This window comes from Globicephala melas, chromosome 1 (assembly GCF_963455315.2).
Source record: "Globicephala melas chromosome 1, mGloMel1.2, whole genome shotgun sequence".
NCBI classification, from domain to species: Eukaryota; Metazoa; Chordata; class Mammalia; order Artiodactyla; family Delphinidae; genus Globicephala; species Globicephala melas.
Window position 1 is genome coordinate 112,325,790 of NC_083314.1, and position 22,336 is coordinate 112,348,125.

The following is a 22,336-nucleotide window of genomic DNA, read 5'->3' on the forward strand; positions in this document are numbered from 1 at the left end:
TAGCTAAGCTAGACTTTCTGCTAAAATAAGCCATCGGAGAAATATGAAAACTCAAATTCAGAACATTTTGGAAGTGAATGAATGAAAAACCAATCTCGTGTGTGTGTGTGTGTGTGTGTGTGTGGTGTAAATATCACCTACCCTGCCCCCAGTTCTGTCCATCCAAGTCTATAATCAGCATTGGTTGTGGACTTTATATGTCCCACCACCACTCCAGACACCATGGTAAATATAAATACTGTAAAACATGGCAATTGGTCAACAGGTTATAGAAATATAGTATTGGGGAAAACCTACCAACGTCACAGAGCAGTGCAAATACGTATACCTCTTCCACTTCAAGCTAATTTTTCAGGTACTTACACAGCAAAGAGGAGAATACATGCTTACACTATGCGTTTCTCAAGATAGAACATCTTTAAACACTTTCTAATTAAATTGTCTAATATCCAAATAATACCTGTTTGGAAAGAAGTGATACAGTATAACGATGTCAAGGCTTTAAATCATATTTTAAAGAAAGCACATTTAGTTTTTTCTTTTAATTAAAATTACAGGTTTCTGAAGAAATAGAGAAAATGTCATCTAGAGAAAGGGCTTTACAAATTAAAATATTAGATCTGGAAACTGAGCTTAGAAAGAAAAATGAAGAACAAAATCAACTTATTTGCAAAATGAAGAGTGTAAGTATTAGTATGGCTTAATGTATTTTCATTAAAAATAAGTTAGCATTTAGCATTCTTACCTTGGAGTTTAGTTATAAACAATTAAAATACAAAGTGAGGGGAATCAAGGCTATTGCTTTACTGATAGTATTAAAAATAACAAATAATATAAATCATAAAAAATAAAAATGGGGGCTTCCCTGGTGGCAAAGTGGTTGAGAGTCTGCCTGCCAATGCAGGGGACACGGGTTCATGCCCCGGTCCGGGTAGATCCCACATGCCGCTGAGCAGCTGGGCCCGTCAGCCATGGCTGCTGAGCCTGCGCGTCCGGAGCCTGTGCTCCGCAACGGGAGAGGCCACAACAGTGAGGGACCCACGTACCGCAAAAAAAAAAAAAAGAAAGTCAGCATTTGGGCAAAGAATTATTATCCTGCATCCTTGGTAGCATCTATTACATTTCCCCCGAAGTCTCATCAGGCCCTTTCCCTGCGTATTACTTTTACATGACAAATGCTTAATGAAAGTTACAGATATCATTGACTTATTTTCTTTCTAATATGAGTTTTTCAGTTTTTAAGATAAACACTTATTATGAGTTAGATTTTGATATGTCTTAAATAATGCATATTATATTTTAGAAAGTTATAAGTTGGTGTTAAGTAAACATTTTATATCTGCATGTGAAGTGGATACTTTGGTCCACTCAGCCATGAGATGAGAATACCAAATTGGCTGTGTTTAATTAGTCTTCTAATGTTTTTTCCTAACTATTCATGAAACAGTCAGATGGCATAACAAACTGTGAAAGCTGGCACTAGTTGGGACTGAATTACTTGAAAACTATCTACTTAACAGTGACACAGGAAATAATACTTTATTTTTTCCAGGAGCCAAACTCCATGAAAACTATTTTTTCATTCCCAAGCATCTAAATCATTGAAAACCTGAAAGGTTCAAAAGTTAAATGAGTTTTGACGTGCAATATTTTAATTTTATTGCCATCAAAAGTTCCATGGCAATTTAATCAGAACAAAACATTTCTCATCTTTAATTTAGCACAGGCCTTCCCTTTATTTCAAAACTTTTTTTTTTAACTCACTGTCAGACTTTCTGTTGTAAAATATGTGTGACATTCTTTGTGTAATTGAAACTTCTGAAAAAATAAAATAAGTATTAAGATGAGGTGTGTTTGCTATAATATTCCCAGTACTTGGGAATATTAAAGCTGCTAAAATAGGTAGATTTAAGATCTGATGTTTTGCTAAACCTGATCATTTTTACAGTAGTAAGAAACTAGAATTCTAACCATAGATTTAGACATTGCTGAAAAATGGGTTTATGAGTTCTTTCCCTTCCAGAGGGCAGTTTAGTTGGCAATTCAGTATTTGTTTTGTATACAAGGCTTAGCTCCATCTGAACTGTAAGCACCCTGAGAGGCTGTCTCATAGTTAATTGTATGCTGGTGTCTTCTAGGGTGCCCTGCCCACAGTGGCAGGCCTCTACAGATTTTCTGCCCAGGTGCTCCGGGGGAGGGCGGAGTGCTTGCACAGACCCAAGGGTGACCCTCAGCAGCTTACCTCAGACCAAGAAGCCTGACATGTCTTTGGAGTCTTATATATTATACTAAAATCCATGTATATTTTGCTTTCTACCTTACAGTATGTGTGTTTGTATTAATATTTTTCCCTCCCAAGTTGTTAAGTAAAATCGATGTTCCTCAAAGATTCACTATATCCATTCTGTGACTTTGTGTAGCTCAGCCTAGCAAGTTGTTTCATACCACCCACCACACTTCCCCTGGGGGCATCGCTCAGTTTCACAAGGTATTGGGTGTCATTGAACACCTGATAGGAAGGATATAAAAGATTTTTCTTCTCAAGGTGCCTACATTTTAGTTGGAAGCTAGATGATATTTGCAGCCTGTCTATCTAAAGTATTTTCAGTGAACAGATCTCTTGGGAATTTATATGCAGCTGAATATTTTAAAAATACATTACATTTAAAATTTTTTCCTCAAAGAATACCTATGATATTGAGTTCATTTTATTTTTTAAAAGATTCTAAAAATAAAATATTCATATTATCAAAACTAGAATTCTATCAGTTTTTAAGATAGCAAAAGTCATTCTTTTAGGCAAAGAAAATGGCAAAAACTAGTATTAAAATATGTCATGTTAAATGTAATAGAAATTAATAGTTTTAAGTAAAATTCATTTGAGTTAATCATGTTAAATATGTAATAATTTGGGGCTAAGAGAAGGTGTATTACAACAAACTGTCACAGTAGAGATCAACCATGTATGTGCTTTATTCTAGATTTTAAAGAAAAGTGAGCTCTAAGTTAATAATCAACACATCAGATGTTAGGATTCTTTCTTTAAAAAAATTAAAAACCATGTATTCAATTATTGTGTATATAAATTTTATATTATGACTGTCCTTTGATATGAATGTCATTATTAATTATCTTTATTTCTTTTTTTATTTAGAAAGCACAACATCAGGAAGTATGTTTGAAAGAAATACAGCATAGTCTTGAAAAGTCGGAGAATCAAAATGAGAGTATTAAGAATTATTTACAGTTTCTTAAAACTTCTTATGTAACAATGTTTGGATAAATTGTTGGATTTATTTTCTATAAGCAATAGGTTTTTACTATGAGTCTAAAAAGTAATTAGATAAAAATTAAATAAATATATTATCTGTTGCTATATTTTATGATTTATGGGTGGTACTATTAGGGTTTTTATGTAAAGATTTTTGAAACATAATTTATTATCCAGTTGAAACTTTAAAACAAGATACATGTTAGTATTCCTTTTTTGCTGGATAATCTTCACTTAGCTCTGGATTAATATCTATTTAATTTATTTTGGTTTTTGGAATATTTTACACACAGAAAAGAAGCCAGAATCATTCTTTGTAGCAACCATTCAAGTGAATTTGTAATAAACCTAGGCCAATTATGAGCCAAATACATGATTTTAAATAATGTATATAATTGTTTTACATTATGGTGCTGTATATTTATATATTAATATAATAAAGGAAAATATTCTGGATATTATTTTTAATAATGATATAATTGCATACTTTCTAAAGATACCAAAGGTCTCAGTGTACTTAATATTATTTCAAATATGCAGAGATGCCATTATAATTCCTGTGAGGTTTTAAATATAGAATTTTAAGTCATGGCTACTAAATGCCAACTGACGGTAACAGGTGAAAATATGTTGGCATGCATTGTTTCTTTATAAAGAATAGGCATTTAGGCTCTCCTATAAATTCATAGTCTCTTTTGTTCTTCATCTTATGTTAGTGATTGTCTGATATTATTAGTGTAGACATTCTGAAACCCCTGAGTTAAGTGAAAGATTAAAGGGGAATAGCTTGTCCGACCCCTACGCATGGCCAGCTCACATGGGATGATCAAAATAAACACTCTTAATCCCAGGAAGCTTTAGAATAAGGTGTTTGTTATTGGGATGACGTAGAAGAGCTACCAAGAACATGTTCTCTGTAATCTCCTAGCCTATGTGTCAAGGCAGGATACTCTAAAAGGGGATGGATGTAATTGACAAGGGATCAAGTAGTAGTGACTTCTCTCAGAGAAAGGCTTGAGAGCTGTTTATTCAAAGAACACTCAGGTCTCAAAAGATTGTTCAAAGAGGCAAGTTGTGTACTACACAGTCCAGCCTATGAACAGAGCTCAGTCCCCCCAAGGTGTTTTATCCACTTCTGACCAGAAATGGGGGCCTGCTTATCTCTGGTCCCCTCACTCCTAAGACTGCCATATCATCTGCAGGGGCTTACTACCCTGTGACCCAACTGCTTCATAGTATTTTTCTTAAAATAGCAAAATACAGTAATTTCAGAAACTGGCCACATTTCTTTCCCAACAATTGCCAACAATATTAGAGTTGCCTTTTAATTTTAAATCATAGTACTTGTGGTACTAAAACACATGCTTGACCCTTGTGGTCCTTTCTTCATCTCCTACGGCAAAGACAGCCTTAGGAAATACTCACGTGAAAGAAAACTAAGGTTCTTGAGTATATCCCACTAGACTGTGAACTCTTTAAGGGCAGAACTGTATCTTATTTATGATTCTGTTTCAGCCACCACAGAATACCTGATATGGATACTCAGTTGATGTTTGTGAATAGGTAGATAGATGGGTGTTAAGAGAGGGAGGTATTCATATTCCTCCCTTAGATATGACAAAATGTAAGCATAGAGGGATTAACTTCTGTGGCTGTGATATAAAACTCTTTGGGTTTTAAAGTTGGCATTTGAACTCAAGCCTTCTGACTCCAAAATTAAAAGTTCTATGTACAATACTTTTCTCCTGTTGTAAGCTGTGACAGCAGCAGTAGCCCAGCAGCAGCATTGCTGTTATTTATTGAGTACTAGTCTGTGCCAAAGTTCTGAGTGTAGTACATGTATTAATTCATTTAATCTTTATGTCTGATGAGAAAGGTGCTATTAATTAGATTTACTCTTCAGGAAACCAAAACACAGAAAAGTTAAGTAACTTGCGCAAGGTCACACAGCTAGTAAGTAGCAGGCATCCAGAGTCTCTGCTCTTAACTATGACCGTACTACCTTCATGTATATTTCATAAATAAAGGTAATGGTTTCTTTTAACAAGCATGCATTGCTTCATCTATGAATACTTTCTCTTTTTTATATTTTTAATTTTTATCAAAGTAATTTGTGCATATGGCGTTTAAAAATTGGTCCCTGCAATATGTCATCTGGACTGTGGAAGGAAAAGTCTTACTGCAAAGTCCCTAAGGTTAGTACTCAGATGCTAGTGACACAGAATAACAAAGGAAGTTTGTGGGAGCCAGGAGAACTGTAACAATCTGTGTGCTTAATGTTTCCATGTGAAACATTAAGCACAGACATTCTGCTCTTCTGACGTGTGAACCAAGCTCAGCGTCAGGTTCAGAGTCAGTCTCCTGGAGTCCCCAAGTAGTGTTTGCTTCCAACTTCCCATCATCCCCAAAAGCCCTTGTTCCCACAGTACTAACAGGCTGGCAGGATCTTCTCTTTATCCTTGATACTCAGGGCCTCATGACTTTCTTAAGTTCTAAAAGTTTCCTTCCATTATTTATGGGATTATTACCTCTCCACATGTTCCTTTCCTCTTCCTTGATTTGTCTCCTGGATCTGACCTCCACGCAGCTTACCTTTTCCCTCAGGGTGTTTGTCACTGGGTTTCTTGTGAGGTATTTCTTCCACCTGATTTTTCTAACCACTTACATGGTTCTCAAGGGCAGTCATTCTCTTTTTCTGTTGGGTACTGAATTTCTAAATAAGTCAGGATTGATGTTTAGTTCCCGAAAGTGGTGGGGTTTTTCTCGTTTTTTTGTTTTTCAGCACTGTAATTCCATTCTGTGTTCATTAAAATTCTCTTGTTTCTTCCATTGGTTCTACCTCAGCAGGCATCTCCTGTTTCTATTGTGTTGGCCATCTTTCTTTCCGAGAGTGAGAGCCGTAAGTGAGTTTTAATTTTCCTTGCCTGCTCATGGTTGTGTTTCCCTCAGTACCTGCCAGCAGCCTGCCTTGCACATTTCTGGGGCAGTATCAAACTAAGTGGTGAAAGGCATGATGGCTTCAATACTCGTGGGCCTGAAACCTCTTACCCTCCGCTGCGGTGCTGTGAGCAGCCATTCTGCTCCCAGACTTTTTCAGTCACAAGTATCAGTGTTTTTCCAACTACCAGTAATGGAAGCACTTTACTCCACTGAAGAGTCTCCTTCGAGGTTTTCTGGGGTCAGCAAGTTTGTTGCAGAAACAAGTGAAGTTCACGTTGGAGGGGAACCCCGGGCAGTATCTGTACCTGGAACAATGTGCAGCACTTTAAAGAATGAATTCAGTCTATATCTACTGGCCTGAGATTTGTGCATGATTTTTATTTTTAGGGTAAAAGAAGTCACAGAATTTTGTATTAGGTATGATTCCCTTTTTGTAATCAAAACAAGCATCTCTCCATTTGTGTATATAAGTTCACATATGTTGATATGGGCATGGAGGAAGGCGTAGAAAAGCCTACATGCCTTGGTAGGGGTGGAGGAAATAGTAGTAACTTTTCACTTATTCTGATGAGATTATATTTCAGTTGTTTTTTCTAGTCAGATAATAATTTAAAGGTTGAAGGACAGGCATGATAGGTATAGAGTGGAAGAAGAGTAGGCTTGGTGAGAGGTTATGGCCTGAGAATGGAATACTGGAATTTGATTTTCAGAGGTGGAGTAATTTGGGACAAGGAAAAAGTGGAGAGAATCCTGCTTGAGGAGGAGCTGGAGGTCACTGGAGTCCAGGATGTTGAGCTGAGAAGCCTTGGGTGTGAAGCTTTCTGGGATGCAGAAGGCGTTGGGTAGAGCTGAAGGACAAGCATCCTGGTTAAATGTGAGTGGATGAGTAATGACTCCAGGGAGGAATGAAGCCTTGAAACTCTATCGGTGGTTTCTGATTGTAGAATAAAATCCAGAGTCCTCAACATGACCCTCAAGGCCCTGCATGTCCTGGCCCTCACATTCATGGCCTTAAGGCCTTGTCCCCCTCCTCAGTGTAATTATGTTTCATATTTGTCTCACTAGATTTTAACCCTTATGAGGATTTACTGTTCTGTAGCCTATAGCTAACACAGTGCCTGGCACGTAACAGGCACTTAAGTACGTATTTGTTGGATGGACAGATAGATGATGGGTTAGTGATATTGCCACTAGATCTGATCTTCAAAGTAGGGAGAGGGGATTTGCCTACTAAAGGGAAATTATATGGAGTCTGGGAGAATGAGTAGCTTTCATTCCTGAGGGCTGCAAGGGAAGCAGTTTCCTAGGTGAGGGGTCAGGTTTCTGTTCAGGCAGAGGTAGAGACTGAATAGACTAGGGTGTAGAGACCTTGTTTATAATCAGATATACTTTCCAGAGGCCACAGTGGAAAATGGGAGGGAGCTGGTATTGGGAGTCGGGAAGGTATTCAATAGAATGGGTTCACTTAATAGCTGTTTGCTTCAGATAATTTAACTGGAATTTCGCTCTTCTTTTCTTGTCTAAGAATTAATAAAAAAAATCCCATATGTTGTCTTCTTTTCTTTTGATGCTACTGAATTGGGAAGTTGATTAAATCCCAAGTGTAACTTAGTAGTTTTGATTTATTGATCATTACAACTAGTTGCAGTACTTTCAGATAACACACACACACACAGATGCACACACAAACATTTAAAAATAATATTTTCCTTGAAATTTAAGATTTCCTTAAAATGTTAAAGTTTAGTCTTATTTTTAAAAATAACTTTAGTATCTTTCTTCTTTTCTTCTTATGTAGGCATAGTTTGGGGTGGGCACTGGAGGGAAGAACTGTTAGGAGCCCTTTATATCTAGTTTGTTATTAGTAGATGAAAATATTGACAATTGATTATGGCTAAAACTATAAAAAGTAAACCTGTGATTAACTATCATACATTATTTGATTAGAAACATTTTAATTATACACTGTGAATGCTTTTGGCAAGCTTAAAGTTTATTTTTTGCAGCTTTTTTGTAAAATAGATACCTTTCCCTATCATTTAAAAAAAAGAACTAACTAAAGAGGACATCTAAACCCAAGGTGGTAAGATATGTGTAAATGGTCCTTAAGTAAAAATAAATAATTTCATCTTAATAATTAAACTTCTTGAATAATAAAATAATAAAACTTCTTGAATGTTACCTGAATGTAATACTACCTAAAACTTTTTTATTTTTAAAAGATTTGTTTTCACTTCTACAGATAAGCACACTTAATTACCTTAAAACTTTATAAATTTTCATTTCTATGCTAGAAGTCTATCTTGGCTTTTACTATTTTGAACTTATCTTACTTGAAAAATTGTATTTTAACCTTTCTGATAGTATCCATGAAGTTGAAAACTATCAGAAGTTGAAGCATCTTAAGAAACAGGAATTGTAATTTCTAATGATCTGATTCATGCTAAAACTCCAAGCGTAACACTTGAGGGTAAAACAGACACAAAGATTTCTATACTTTCTTTTTCCTGCCCAACATATAGAGAGCTGTTACAAATTAATAAAATATAAAGATCCATCAGATGAAATGGCCAAAGGATAAAAACAGACAACTCATAAAATAAGAATTACTAATGACCAATGAACATTTTTACAAGATGTTCAGATTTATTAGTAAAGAATTGTAAATGAAAACTAATCTTTTTTCCCTACAATAATTTAAAAGAGGTAATCCTAGTATTGACAAGATAGGGTAAAATGAGAATGATCACGCACTACCAATAAACTTACTGTCCCATTACCTCTGGATACATCATAATAATTATTGCTCCATTGTTGCATAGTTGTTTCCATGTTTCTGCAGTGAATATCATCATGATGTACAATTCATTGCCTGCATCAAATTATGACTTTAAGATAAATGCCTAGATGTGAATTATTGTATCAAATGCCATGAGAAATTTCAAGGTTCTTGAAACACAGAATTGTTCATGCCATTTGCTACAATAATCTGCAATTTAGCCATTTATCCTGAAGTAACAATTCAATGCTGGCAGAACTACTTCTGTTATGCCATTCCATTGCTTAGCCAGTGCCTGGCATCTAGTAAAAACAAATCTTCTCATTCGACATTAAAATGAATATAAATTTGGTCACATCATCTCTCGATTTAGTTATAACTGTCAAGTAGAAATGTGAACATGCTTTGAAAATTATATGGAATTCTGTAATTGTAAATATTAATATTTGTTCATAATTTTAGAAGGCTATATTTTTATTTTTCGCTAATATTTAGTTGTTAGCAGTTTAAGTAATACCCGAAGCTGGTGTTTATTCTCCCACATCTCTATTTATTGTATTATCCATTTGTATTAAAATTTTCTTTTGTTGTTAAAAGTCAGGTTAGGTTGTAGTTAGTATAAAATGAATTCCAGATATGAATTTTCATTGGAGTTATATAAAATAGTTTCTACTTCTCTGTGAATTGCCTTTTCACTTTCTTAATTAGGACTTGCTGATCAGTATTTTTGTTTGGTCTTTTAATTCTACGTGAAGTTTATTAAGATGTGAACTAACCAGTCTTAAAATAAATATCAATAATATTTGTGGTCATGAGGGGTTTAGTCATATCTCTGGTTCTTTTTTCCCCCTCCTTCATTTACTTTGGAACTGCCTGAGTAACAGATTTTTTTTTTATTAACACTGTGTTAGTTTAAGGTGTACAACTTTTTTTTTTAAATAAATTTACTTATTTACTTATTTATTTATTTATTTATGGCTCTGTTGGGTCTTCGTTGCTGTGCGCAGGCTTTCTCTAGTTGCGGCGAGTGGGGGCTACTCTTTGTTATGGTGTGCGGGCTTTTCATTGTGGCAGCTTCTCGTTGCGGAGCACGGGCTCTAGGTGCACAAGCTTCAGTAGTTGTGGCATGTGGGCTCAGTAGTTGTGGCTTGTGGGCTCTAGAGCGCAGGCTCAGTAGTTGTGGCGCACGGGCTTAGTTGTTCTGCAGCATAGGGATCTTCCTGGACCAAGGATCAAACCTGTGTTCCCTGCATTAGCAGGCGGATTCTTAACCACTGTGCCACCAGGGAAGTCCAGATTTTTTTTTTTTTTAATTGAAGTGTAATTGACCTATAAACGATGTTACTTCCAGGTATACAACATAATGATTTGATATTTCTATACATTATAAAATGATTACCACAATAAGTCTAGTTACCATCTGTCACCATACAGAATTATTACAATATTCCTGACTATATTCCCCATGTTGTACATTCCATCCCCATGACTCATTTATTTTGTAACTGGAAGTTTGTCCTTCTTAATCAGAGTTTTAAATTTTTTTTCCACATCTTTTTGGGAGTATGAATGCTTTACAATGTGTTAGTTTCTGCTGTGCAGCAAAGTGAATCAGCTATATGTATACATATATCCCCATATCTCCTCCCTCTTGAGCCTCTCTCCCACCCTCCCTATCCCATCCCTCTAGGTCGTCACAAAGCACTGAGCTGATCTCCCTGTGCTATGCAGCAGCTTCCCAATAGTCATCCATTTTACATTTGGTAGTATATATATGTCAGTGCTACTCTTGCACTTCATCCCAGGTTCCCCTTCCCCCCTGCCATGCCCTCAAGTCTGTTCTTTACGTGTGCGTCTTTATTCCTGCCCTGGCACTAGATTCATCAGTACCGCTTTTTAAAATTCCATATATATGCGTTAGCATACGGTATTTGTTTTTCTCTTTCTGACTTACTTCACTCTGTATGACAGATTCTAGGTTGTGTTAGTATTCTCCAGAAAAACAATATATATGGTATTGGCTCATGTGATTATGTATGGAGCCTGAAAAGTCCCATGATCTGCTGTCTGCAGGCTGGAGTCCTGGGAATGCCAGTGGCATTCCTCAAAGGCCTGAGAGCCAGTGGTATAGATTCCAGTCTGAGTCTAAAGGCCTGAAAGCCAAGAGTGCTGAGGGCAAAAGAAGATTGATGTCCCAGCTCATGTAGTCAGGCAAAGAGCCAATGAATCCTCCCTTCCTCCACTGTGTTTGTTCTATTCTGGCCCTCAATGGATTGGATGATGCCCACCTACACTGGAGAGGACAGTCTGCTTTATATATGCTCTGGATATGGAATTTCCCTCTAAGCACTGTTTATCTGTATCCCACAAGGTTTGGTATATCATATCTTCATTATCATTCAGTTTAAAATAATTTTAGATTTCTATTTTGACTTAATATTTAATCCATGGATTATTTATGAATGTAATCCTAGTTTCCAGGCAGTTGGTTATTTTCTACTTATCTAATTTCTAACTTCCTAACACATGGAGATGTTTCAGATATCTTTCTGTAGTTGGTTTCCAGTTAAATTCTTTTGTGATTAGAGAATATACCTTGAATGGTTTCAGTCCTTTGAAGTTTGTTTTGATTTGTTTTAGGTCAAATTAGTTGATAGTATTTCTCAGGTCTTCTTATATTCTTAGCTATTTTCTGTCTACTTGTTTCAATTACTGAAAGAGTTGTATTAAAGTCCCCAACTATAATTGGGAATTTGCCTATTTTTCCTTTCAATTTGATCAGTTTTTGCATTATATATTTTGAAGCTCTATTGTTAAGTGTATATACAAGTAGGATTGTTATATCTTGTTGAATTGACAGTTAATATTATATAATGTCCCTCTTTATCTTTGATAATATTCATTGTTCTAAAGTCTACCTTGTTTCGTATTAATAGAGCCAGTCCAGCTTTCTTTTGATTAGTGATTGCATGCTATATTTACTTTTAATACTTTTATTTTAGGCTATCTGTGCCTTTATATTTAAAGGAATTTTCTTGTAGATAGCAATATGACAGTCTCTGCTTTTTAACTGAGGTGTTTAGACAATGTGCTTTTCATATAATTAATAATATGGTTGAATTTAAATCTACCATCTTGCTAATTGTTTTCTAATTGTCCCATTTGTTTAGTTTCCTTTTTCTCTCTTTTCCTTCCATCTTTTGGATTAATTAAATATTGTTTTACTACTTAATTTGTATCTCCACTATTGGCTTATTAGTTTTTTGTTTTTTTGTTTTAGCAGTTTAAAACATACATCTTTAAGTCCTTACAGTCTACCTTCACATAATAACATAACACTTTGCCTATAACCTAAGAACTTTAAAATGGTATAATTTCATTGTCTCTCTCCCATCCATTTTGCTATTATTGTTATAACATTTTACTCCTGTATTTGCTATAAACCTCACAATACATTGTTACTATATTTGCTTTGACAGTTATCTTTCAAAGTGATTAAAAATAAGAAAAAATGTGTTTTATGTTTACCCTCATTCTTACCATTTCTGGCACTTTTTATTTCTTTTTTTTTTGATCTATGTTTCCAGTTGGTATCATACTCCTTATGTCTGAAAAACCCTTTAATGTGTTTTGCAGTGTAATTCTGTTAGAAGTAAGGTCTCCCACTTTATCTTTTTCTGGAAAAAAAATGTTTAGTCTTCATTTTGAAAGATATTTTCACTTTGCATAGAATTTTAGGTTGACTTTTGTTTTTCATTTCTCTAATGGAATTCATTGTCTTCTGATTTCCATAACTTCTGACAAGAAGAGAAGTGTCAATCCTATCTTTGTCTCTGTATTGATTCTTGTTTTTTTTCCCCACCCCGCTACTTTCAAGATTTTCTCTTTATCTTTGATTTTCTCTAGTTTAACTATGATGTGTCTAGATTTTTCCTTTTTATTTTATTTTTTAAAAATCATCCTTAGTGTTCTCTAGGCTTCTTAGATCTTGGAGGGTTTTTGTCTTTCATTAATTTCAGAAAATTTTTAGCCATTGCATTTTCAAACGTTTCTCCTGCTTTGTTCTCTCTTTCTTCTTATTCTGGGACTCTCATTTCATGTATGTTAGACTTTTGATATTGTCCCACAGCTCTTGGATGCTCTGTCTTCTCTTTCTCTCCCTCCCTCCCTCCCTTCCTTCCTTTCTCCCCACCCCATCCCCCCCGCCCATCTCTCTCTCTCTCTCTCTCTCTGTCTCTCTTTCTTCTGTCTCTTTCTCTTTTTTCTTCGTTTTGGTCTGGATACTTTCTATTGATCTATCTTTCGGTTCACTGATTCTTTTCTTGGTTGGGTCTGGTCTATTAATAAGTCTTTTGAAGAAGTTCTTTATCTCTGATGTTGTGCTTTTTTTTAAATTTGTAGCATATCTGTTTAACTTTTTTATAGTTTCCATTTGCTGAAATTTCCCATTTGTTTATGCATATTGTCTCCATTTTTTCACTAGTTCCTTTAACACAGTAATCATAGTTATTTTTAAGTTGCTGTCTAATAATGCCAACATTTAGATCATTGCTAGATCTAGTTCTGTTATCTTGACAATGGATTTTTTTTAATCTTGCTTTTTTCTGCATCTTATAATTTTTGATTGAACAATGTACATTGTGGGTAGACGAATAGTAGACATATACATAGTATTTATGCCCAGGATTGGGTACAACTCTTCTTCTGTCATGCCATTAGTGTGGAGGGATGAATCAATGTACTCAGTAGTTTAACTTGGTTTGAGTATCCTTGTTGTGATTACCTTCAGAGCCCACAAATTTCAAATCTCTCCAGCAGTTACCTTGTGTTTATTGTGGGGTTTGGGGGTGCCAAACAGTTTTTCTCAGTATGCCCCTCCCCTCTCAACTTTCAGCAGTCCCTGCACACCTGCACCATAGAGGGTGTCATTCTCCACTCTCTTGTCCCTTCCCCAATAGACTGTTGTTTGCTACCCAGTGCTAAGCTTGTGATGAAGCAAGAGGCTGTCTCAGTTTTGCTGGTCCTGCCTCAGTCTTCAGCAGTCCTTTAGGGCCTCATGGTGGGGAGGGTTATCAGTGTTCCTTTTCTTCCTCCTTATGGCAGCCAAATTCTGCTTTTTATCTGTGTGTTGGGAGGTGGGGTAGGAAGTAAGTCAGGAAAGCAGTTTTCTCTACATCTCCCAGTTGTATCAAATTTCTAATAGTAAAGGTATGTAAAAATCTCCTACTATTGTATATTTTTCTATCTCTCATTTTAATTGTCAGTTTTCTCTGTTTCTGTTTCGACCTTTGTTACTATATGCATACAAATTTAGAATTGTGATGTTTTCCTGTGGTTAACTCCTCTTATCATTATTAAGTGTCTTTATTGATCTCTAATAATGCTTCTTGCCCTAAAGCCTGTGTTGTCTGATATTAGTGTAGTCCTACCAGCTTTCATTCATTTAGTGGTTACATAGTGTATCTTTTTCCATGCTTTTATTTTCAACCCCTCTATGGCTTTATATTTTATTTTGTAAGTCACAAAATATATTTTGTTTGTTTGCTTGTTGCTTTTTCAGTTTGATAATCCCTATCTGAATATCTTAGCGTATTTGCATTTAATGTAATTTCCAATATAGTTGGATTTATATTGATCTTTTTTCTCTGTTTGATCCACCTGTTTTATGTTCCTTTTTCTCTCCTTTGATTCCTCTTCTAGATCAGTCAAATATCATTTATTCTAAATTTTCTTCTATTAAAAAAGCTGTAGAAGCTAAAGATGCTTTATATTTCACCAAAGAAGGTCTACCCTTTTTCTGTTAAGTAGACTGAGTGAGGACAGGCCAATTGCCTTAATCCAATCAGCTGATTCAAGGCTGGGCTATTGTTTTGGTAAGACTCAGTCCAAGTCTACCTCTGGTCATCCCTTTTTCTATGACATGTCTCTTTTGGACTTTGAACTAAGAATCTGATGGGTCTTTTTCTCTTCAGCATTGATTGAGTGCAGGTAATTCTGTTCTTCACAGATTTTCAGGTTAAGATTTTAGCCAGTTTGCCCCACCTAGGCTTCAGAGTTCAGGAAATGGCTTTATGAGCAAACATGCTGTATGTTTGAGACCCTTAAGTCTCCAGTGTTTTCCTCCATTTCTCACCAACCCACCCAAATCTCTGCTGGTTTCTCTGACCCCCAGAAGCAGTCTTCTGCCAGGGGCCAAGCCTGAATTCTCAGTGTCTAGCCATGTCCAGCACTGGCAACTGCCCCCTCAGAAAATATGACTTATTGAACATACAAAGATGATTAAGACCTATTTCCTTCCCTTACAACGGTGCTTCCTAACCTTTTAAAAACCATAACACATATGGAAAATAATATTCTTTATGTGAAATTATAGTAAATAGAGGAGGGTGCTTATAGCCAGAAGTTTCTGGCCCAGAGCTCTAGCCCACATAGGTCTTGACCAGATCACTTTACGGGTTGAGAAGATCAGTATCTCCATATCTGTAACCCACTTGTGGCACTGATTGGGACCCTTTGCCTTAAGAAATGCATGCTGAGCTGGTATTTGCTTTTATGTTCCAGCCTTTCTCTTGTGAAAGACATTGTGAATTTCTTCTTATGCCCCTTGGGGGAGAACTGGTACTAACTCCAGATGCCTTTGGATCTGAGATGGTAGATGGGTAGGCCAGAATCCCTGTGCCCTTCCTCAATCAGGCTCTCTAATCCATGGCTCATCCAGACTACTTATAACCTGTTATATGGAAGCAGAAATTGGTGTATTGTTAGCCTGTTTACCACCTCAGTTTCTCCTCTGTTCTCTCTCTGCATGTTACATATATTTTTAAATATTTATTTATTTTATTTATTTGGTTGCGCTGGGTCTTAGTTGCAGCTTGCTAGCTCCTTAGTTGCAGCACGTGGGCTCCTTAGTTGTGGCAGGCGGTCTCCCTAGTTGTGCTTGTGGGTTCCTTAGTTGTGGCATGTGAACTCTTAGTTGTGGCATGCATGTGGGATCTAGTTCCCAGACCAGGGGTCGAACCCCAGGCCCCCTGCATTGGGAGTGTGAAGTCTTATCCACTGTGCCACCAGGGAAGTTCCCATATTTTTTTCTCTTCCAGAGGAACACATAGTTTACATTGTATGGTGAGCAGTGTGGTTTGGCTTTGAAATAGCGGGGGTAAAGTTATCATTTGCAATGGGAAAATGATTGAAGCAAAATAATATGTATGGTTGAGTTTTACACTTATTTGTAATTTTATTAACTTTTTAAATTCTAAGTCTGTGGATAACTTTTTTAGTATTTTACAGTTGATAAATGCAGGTTCTCTCTACAGTTCTCAGAAAACCTCTTGCTTTATTAAAAATGTAAGCTTATGTCTAGTCACAAATGTTTTATTTAATTTATAAATAATTGAACCAATAATAAATTGAGAGTTTATTGTGATAGCTGATGATGTGCAAGATTATTAGAATGTATTCACACATTAGAGTTTAATTGATTCAATGCGATGTCCTTTTATGGCTTGATAAATATGTAAAGAGAGCAATAGCCTATGATTATGGCATTAATTCCTGCTATAAGTAGATTATAATGAGACAGTAATTCACCGTAAATGCTCAGTTGGGGGTAACTGGAATGGCTAGGACAACAAGATTCCCTAAGCTGATTTACAGTCATGGGGTTGGTGCTGATGGTGGGAGCATTATAAATGATGGGCTGCTATGTGTATGTTAGTTGTGAGCATTAGCCAAGCAGAGCTATGTTTAATGAATCTAGGCCATAGGAAATAATGAAGACTTTGGCCCCCATGATAAAGCTTTATGAGCCTGCAATAACTTCCTAATAAATAGTTCAGAAATAGATTAGCAAATCCCAAATCGTTAAAGGCAAAAGGATCCAGTTACGATTCTCTATCCAACTGCTAATAATGAGGCAATTCTGTAACCATTTACTTCAGTTAATGATTTTGGGTTCCCAAGTAAAGGGAGACATTTTTACTAAAAGAAACGAATAAGTTACCTATCATATGTTATTGATTAATGGATTGATAAGAGTAAAGAATGAGGTGTATGGTAAGATGGAGCACATTTAATGTTTAATGATTATTAAGGCAATGGGAGAGAGTATAAAATGGAGTTTCTTAACCCTAGTTCCCAATTAATTTAAGTATTTGTATCTATCAGTATAAGTTTTATAGTTTTCTTCAAACTGCTTACATATATTTCTCTGTAAAATTATTTCTAAGTATTTGGAGTTTTTGTGTAGCTATTAAGAATTGTTAGCTTCTAACTACTGACGAATAGTATATACGAATACTATTAGTAATAATTTTTATATTGTTTTTAGTCACGTTACTAATTAATTCTGTTAGTTTTCCAGCTGATACTCTTGCCTTTTCTAAATAGGCAGTATAAGATTGTAATTAGCAGTATTACTATTTAACGCTGTACTTTTGTTAAGTATCATTTGTGTTTAAAATGTCTTTTTACAAATGATTTATTTATATCAGGATACAGACAAAATCCACACATTGCATTTGGTGGGCATGTCTCCTAAGTCTATAACAGTTTCCCTTCCTTTATTTTTCATTTATTTATGGAACATTTGCATTTATTTATGGAATACATTGGGTCATTTGCCCTAGAGAATTTCTTACAGTCTGTACTTGGCTGATTATATCCTCATGACATTATTTAACATGTTTCTCCATCTCCTGTCTTTCCTGTAAACCAGTAGTTAGGTCCAAAATCTTGATTGAATTCAGCTTTCAGTGTTTTTGGCAAGAACACTTCATTGGTGGTGCTGTATGCTTTCAATTGCATCACATTAGGAGCAATGTAATATCTGGTTGTCTTACTATTAACATTAAAATGGATCAGTGGATTCAGATGATGTCAGACTGATTCATTCATTAAAAAATAATTACATCAACTTTTTATTAAATGCTTTTAAGCAGCCATTGATGATCACTGACAAGTCTGTTATTTTATTAGAAAATCTTAATATGGCGATTTTCTAATTCTATTATTACTCTGCATTTATTCGTTACACCTTTTCTATTAAAAAAAAAAAATACTTTACCTCGTCAACTCTTTAATTATCCTGACACAGAAAGCTGAAATGCTTGATTCAATTTTTAGAATAATGAGTGAGTGCCTAGCAGCCTCCAAAAGTGACAAATAAGGTTTTGGGTTCTTCAGTATATTCTTACAGACAGATTATATATGTATATATATGTTTATTTTAACCCATTGCAGTAATTTATTTTTATTCTATTTAAGTAATGAAAGACTCTAACGCTTTCAATTTATATCTGGCCATTTCCTGTACTAGTGAGTGAGGTGTGTAGGTGTGTGTGTGTGTGTGTGTGTGCCTGGTTTTCATTTTTTGGCTTGTTTGTATTTTTCTTATTTCATATATGTGTTCTTAAAGATTTCCTTGCTTTCATTTTTATATTATAGTAAAAATATGGTCTTTGTAATTTCTGCTGTTGGGAATTCATTAAGTATCTTTTTTACTTCATTATTAATTTTCTAAATCTTCCTTATTTTGTCCATTTTATCTGTCATAGAGTAATGCTGATGTATATTAAAGTCTTCTATTGCATGTCTACTTCTGTCCATTTTTCCTTCTGCATGAAATATTTTTATTCTATGTAATTTAATGTTGTTATTTGGATATTATCTATGCCTGTTAAATGATGGCTAAGGCCATTCACTTTCTAATCCTTTCAGGGTAGCCACAAGGCTGATGACTTATGTCTTTATTACAAATTATACTATTTAAATAGGCTTCATTGTCTTATTTTATGCTTTTTTTGCCTTGAATTATAATTAGATGGTATAAATATGTACCTCTGCATACTTTTTTCTTCATATTTGTCTGATAAATTGTGCCTATTCCATTGGTTTTATTTTGTTTCAGTGACTTTTCATGGAAACAAGGAATTTGCTACTTTTCCCATCCTCTCCCCTTCTCAGTCCTTGATAATTTAGTCTGGGACTGTAAACTCCATCATTTATTGGTTTTATGATAGTGCAATATAAAATTACTTTAAAAATAAAGCTTAATGTTGTAAAATAATTATTTAAATTATTTTTTTATCTTTAACTGACTTCATAGGGGTCCACACCTAGCCTGGAAACCCTGAGTCTCGTAATAAAAGCATGCTAATGAGACTTCAAAATTACTATGAAGAAGATGAGGAAAATGCTCTTTCCTTTTGTTAACAGGTAAACTGACATTTAGTAAGAAGGAATTTGGGGCTTCTTGATTTTTAGGATAGATTTAAAAAAAAAAAAAACTAACATAAAATAACATGTAATCATTTCAGTTTTTCTGTTTGTTCTTAAGATAATTCTAGATCTAGGTTGGGCCTTACTGTTTTGAAACTTGTTATATATGAAGCTCCTTTTCAAGTTTCAGTCAAGGTAATTCTTTTTCATGACTTCTTTTTCAGTTTCTTCAGTGATTGTTGGTCTTACACAGTTTTTAACTTAATTTTATCATTAATAATTTAATTATGAAGATAATATATGTTTGTTTAAAAAAAAATTCAGAGGGTACTGAAGAATATGATGTGAAAAGTATATTTCAGCTGCTTCTTATCCCAGATTCCACTCCCCAAAGTAGCCACTGATAATAGTTGCCTAATCATACTGTTTAATCTTTAAAAGATAGTCTAATTCTTTAAGTAATTTAGTCTAAGAAAGAAACAGTATCTGGTTCTTTTACAAGTAACAAAAATTAATTTTCAATACTTTTAAATTTTAGTAACTCACAAAGCTAGAGATTACTGAATAATATTTAAAATGTTTGTTAATGCTGAAATGGCTAAGTAAAAATTTGTCTGCAATTTATTTTCCTTTGTATTGAGTAAAAGCATAAGCTACCCTTTTTAAAAAGATGTTTTTCTATATTTCTAATAGGTGTAGCAAGTTTCACTATTCATGTAAAATCAGTGTAAAATTTTAGTGATTCAAGTTCTATTTAAAAATGAAAGTATGGTTTATCAGTGGCCTTTTACATGTTTTTCATCTTAATGCAATCCTTTTAAGGCCATACATTCCAGTATCCAGGTTTTAAAGTAGTTTGTATACACCCAGCAGACAAGGCCATGACTTTAATCACTTCCTCACCAGAACTTCAATTATGTGAAGCACTTTTTAATTATCCAGCTGCCCACAGTCTATTCTTAGTAAACAGCCTGACTTGTACACAGGCAGTATATTCCTCTGTGGCAAAATTAAGCTCACCACTTTGCACCCCACCCATGAAAAAGCTCTGTGAATTAAAAGCTACTAAATTAAATGTGTATTTTTAACAGCTTCAATTTTAAAGTCAATTTTGGTATGAAAGTAGAAGACATTTTTTTGAAGTACAAAAATGCTGTGTTGGCCTTTCATGGTCTTTTCAGAATGCAGTTTGTTTTTCAGGTTGTCTATTTACGAAGTTAGTTTCTTCTAACATTTTGTTTTTCTGAAGGGAATATATTTAATCATCTTGCCCTATCACTTTTATTTTTATGTTATTTAAGAAAGAAAATTCTGAACCAAAAAGAACAATTATAGAAAAAGAACTTATGTCTGAGGACAGGGCTGTAGGGTAGCAGAAAAGATTTGGAAGCCCGGGGGTGGCAGGGGAAGCATAGAGCTGAAGTGTAGCTGGGCTTAGCATTTCATGCACAGATCAAAGCCTGAAATAAAGTCCTAAAATTAAGAGAAAAGTAGACTACATAGAATTAGTGTGTTTTTTTACTTCCTAGTGATGGAAAATCTATTTTTCCCAATGAATGCAAATAGAATACAGAGTCATTTCAGGAAAAGCTTGTATAGGGTTAATGCTTATCTAACATATCCACTCAAGAAATGATTAATAAGAACCTGTTACATGTAAGGCCCTGTGCTTTTTTTATGTCATAATGTAGCTCCTATAATTTTTTACCTCGTGATCTAAAGAAAATGCAGCATTCAAAATCTGAACTTAGGAAACATGCTAGAAACTTGTGACCTCCATCAGTACAGTTTTCCTGGCTTTTCTTGCCTTCATCTACTATAGAGGCTAGAATATCTAAAAACTCAGTGACCCAGCTTGCCTTACAGCTAGAAGTTGCGTGATGGGATTATGGCCAATGAGGTGTAAAGGGAAGGAAGGCTGCTGGTGCCACATGGTCTCTTTCTGCCAAAGGGCTCTGGAAGTGCTGCTGTCATCACTAAGGGTGATAAAGCTAAAAGCCAGGAGCCTGGGTCCTTGAAGGTATCCTGGACCACCATACTAGCTACGGACTGCCTACTGTGGGACTTCTTGTGATGTGAAATAAAGAAACTCCTTCCTTGTTTAAATCACCATTGGCTGGGACTCCTATTACTCTTAGCTGCATGCATTACTAACTGACTCAAGGAAAAATTTAATTTGGCAATAAGCATGACAGTGGTCTTCATATTCCAGATTTGCGGTGGCCAGTCTCCAAGATGGCCCACAATGATCCCCGCCTCCTTCACACCCTTGTGCAGTCCCCTCCCACAGTCTGCCAGAGTCGCTGCTACAGCTCTGTGACACGGTAAAAATGACAAATTTAACAATAACTTTAAGATCATTTATATTTACTTTCTACGTATGTCACATTTTTCTTTTTACATATGACATGTTTTCTGGTCAATTATATATCCTTTTTTAAAATTGGAAAATAAAGAAAAATTTAAAAAATAATTTCTAAAATTCACTTATATAATACTATATGTCAGGCTCTCTTCTATGTTCTTCAACTTCATTAACCCACTTTTTTTCTTCAAATAACTTTTTGAGATATTATATCAACCACAACCACTTTGCATTTGGAGAAACCAGGCAGAGAGGTTAAAAATCCTGCCCAAGGCTACACACCTAGGAAGTGGCAGGGCTGGGATTTGAGTCTATAGATAGGCTGGTTCCAGCATTTGTGATCTTCTCGCCACATAAAAATCACCTGTAATCCTGCTAACCAGATAAAACCGGCCTCCTCTCTGTAGATATGCTAAAACAGTTGTACTGTGTAAGTTGCTTACTTCTTTAGCATAATAGTTCCCTGGTGGTCCTGCAGTTAAGACACCGTACTTCCACTGCAGGGGGTGCGGGTTTGATCCCTGGTCAGGGACGTTCCTACATGCTGTGAGTTGTGGCCAAAAAAAAAAAGAAAAAACGGTCAGTTCCTGCTGGCATTCACAGTTCCTCAAGTATCATTGCTCCTCCAATTTTTCGGCACTTATGACACTGCTGAATGCCATCTGTATTCTGCTGGTGAAGCCAACTGTCAGTCATTGTCTGCTCAGGCAGTGAGGACCAGTAGAGGGATTACAGTGCAGAAGAGTGGTTGGAAAGATTGGAGGAG

At 35.3% G+C, this 22,336-nt stretch overlaps 1 protein-coding gene across 3 annotated transcripts in view; it reads left to right on the plus strand.

Annotated features, from left to right (window-relative positions):
• Nucleotides 1–21,604, plus strand: part of ODF2L (outer dense fiber of sperm tails 2 like) — a 54,053-nt gene extending 32,449 nt beyond the window's left edge. The window contains exons 16-21 of one of the 3 annotated variants that reach the window (XM_060303250.2): nt 558–683; nt 3,155–5,466; nt 6,119–6,170; nt 19,093–19,202; nt 19,324–19,400; nt 21,418–21,604. In XM_060303250.2, the coding sequence (XP_060159233.1) occupies nt 558–683; nt 3,155–3,283 (255 nt within the window). In that variant the 3' untranslated portion in view covers nt 3,284–5,466; nt 6,119–6,170; nt 19,093–19,202; nt 19,324–19,400; nt 21,418–21,604. Of the gene's footprint in view, nt 1–557; nt 684–3,154; nt 5,921–6,118; nt 6,171–19,092; nt 19,203–19,323; nt 19,401–21,417 lie in introns of those variants that run through there. The other 2 variants (XM_070044771.1, XM_030866115.3) reach the window with 2 other exon arrangements.
• The last annotated feature ends 732 nt before the right edge of the window (nt 21,605–22,336 follow it).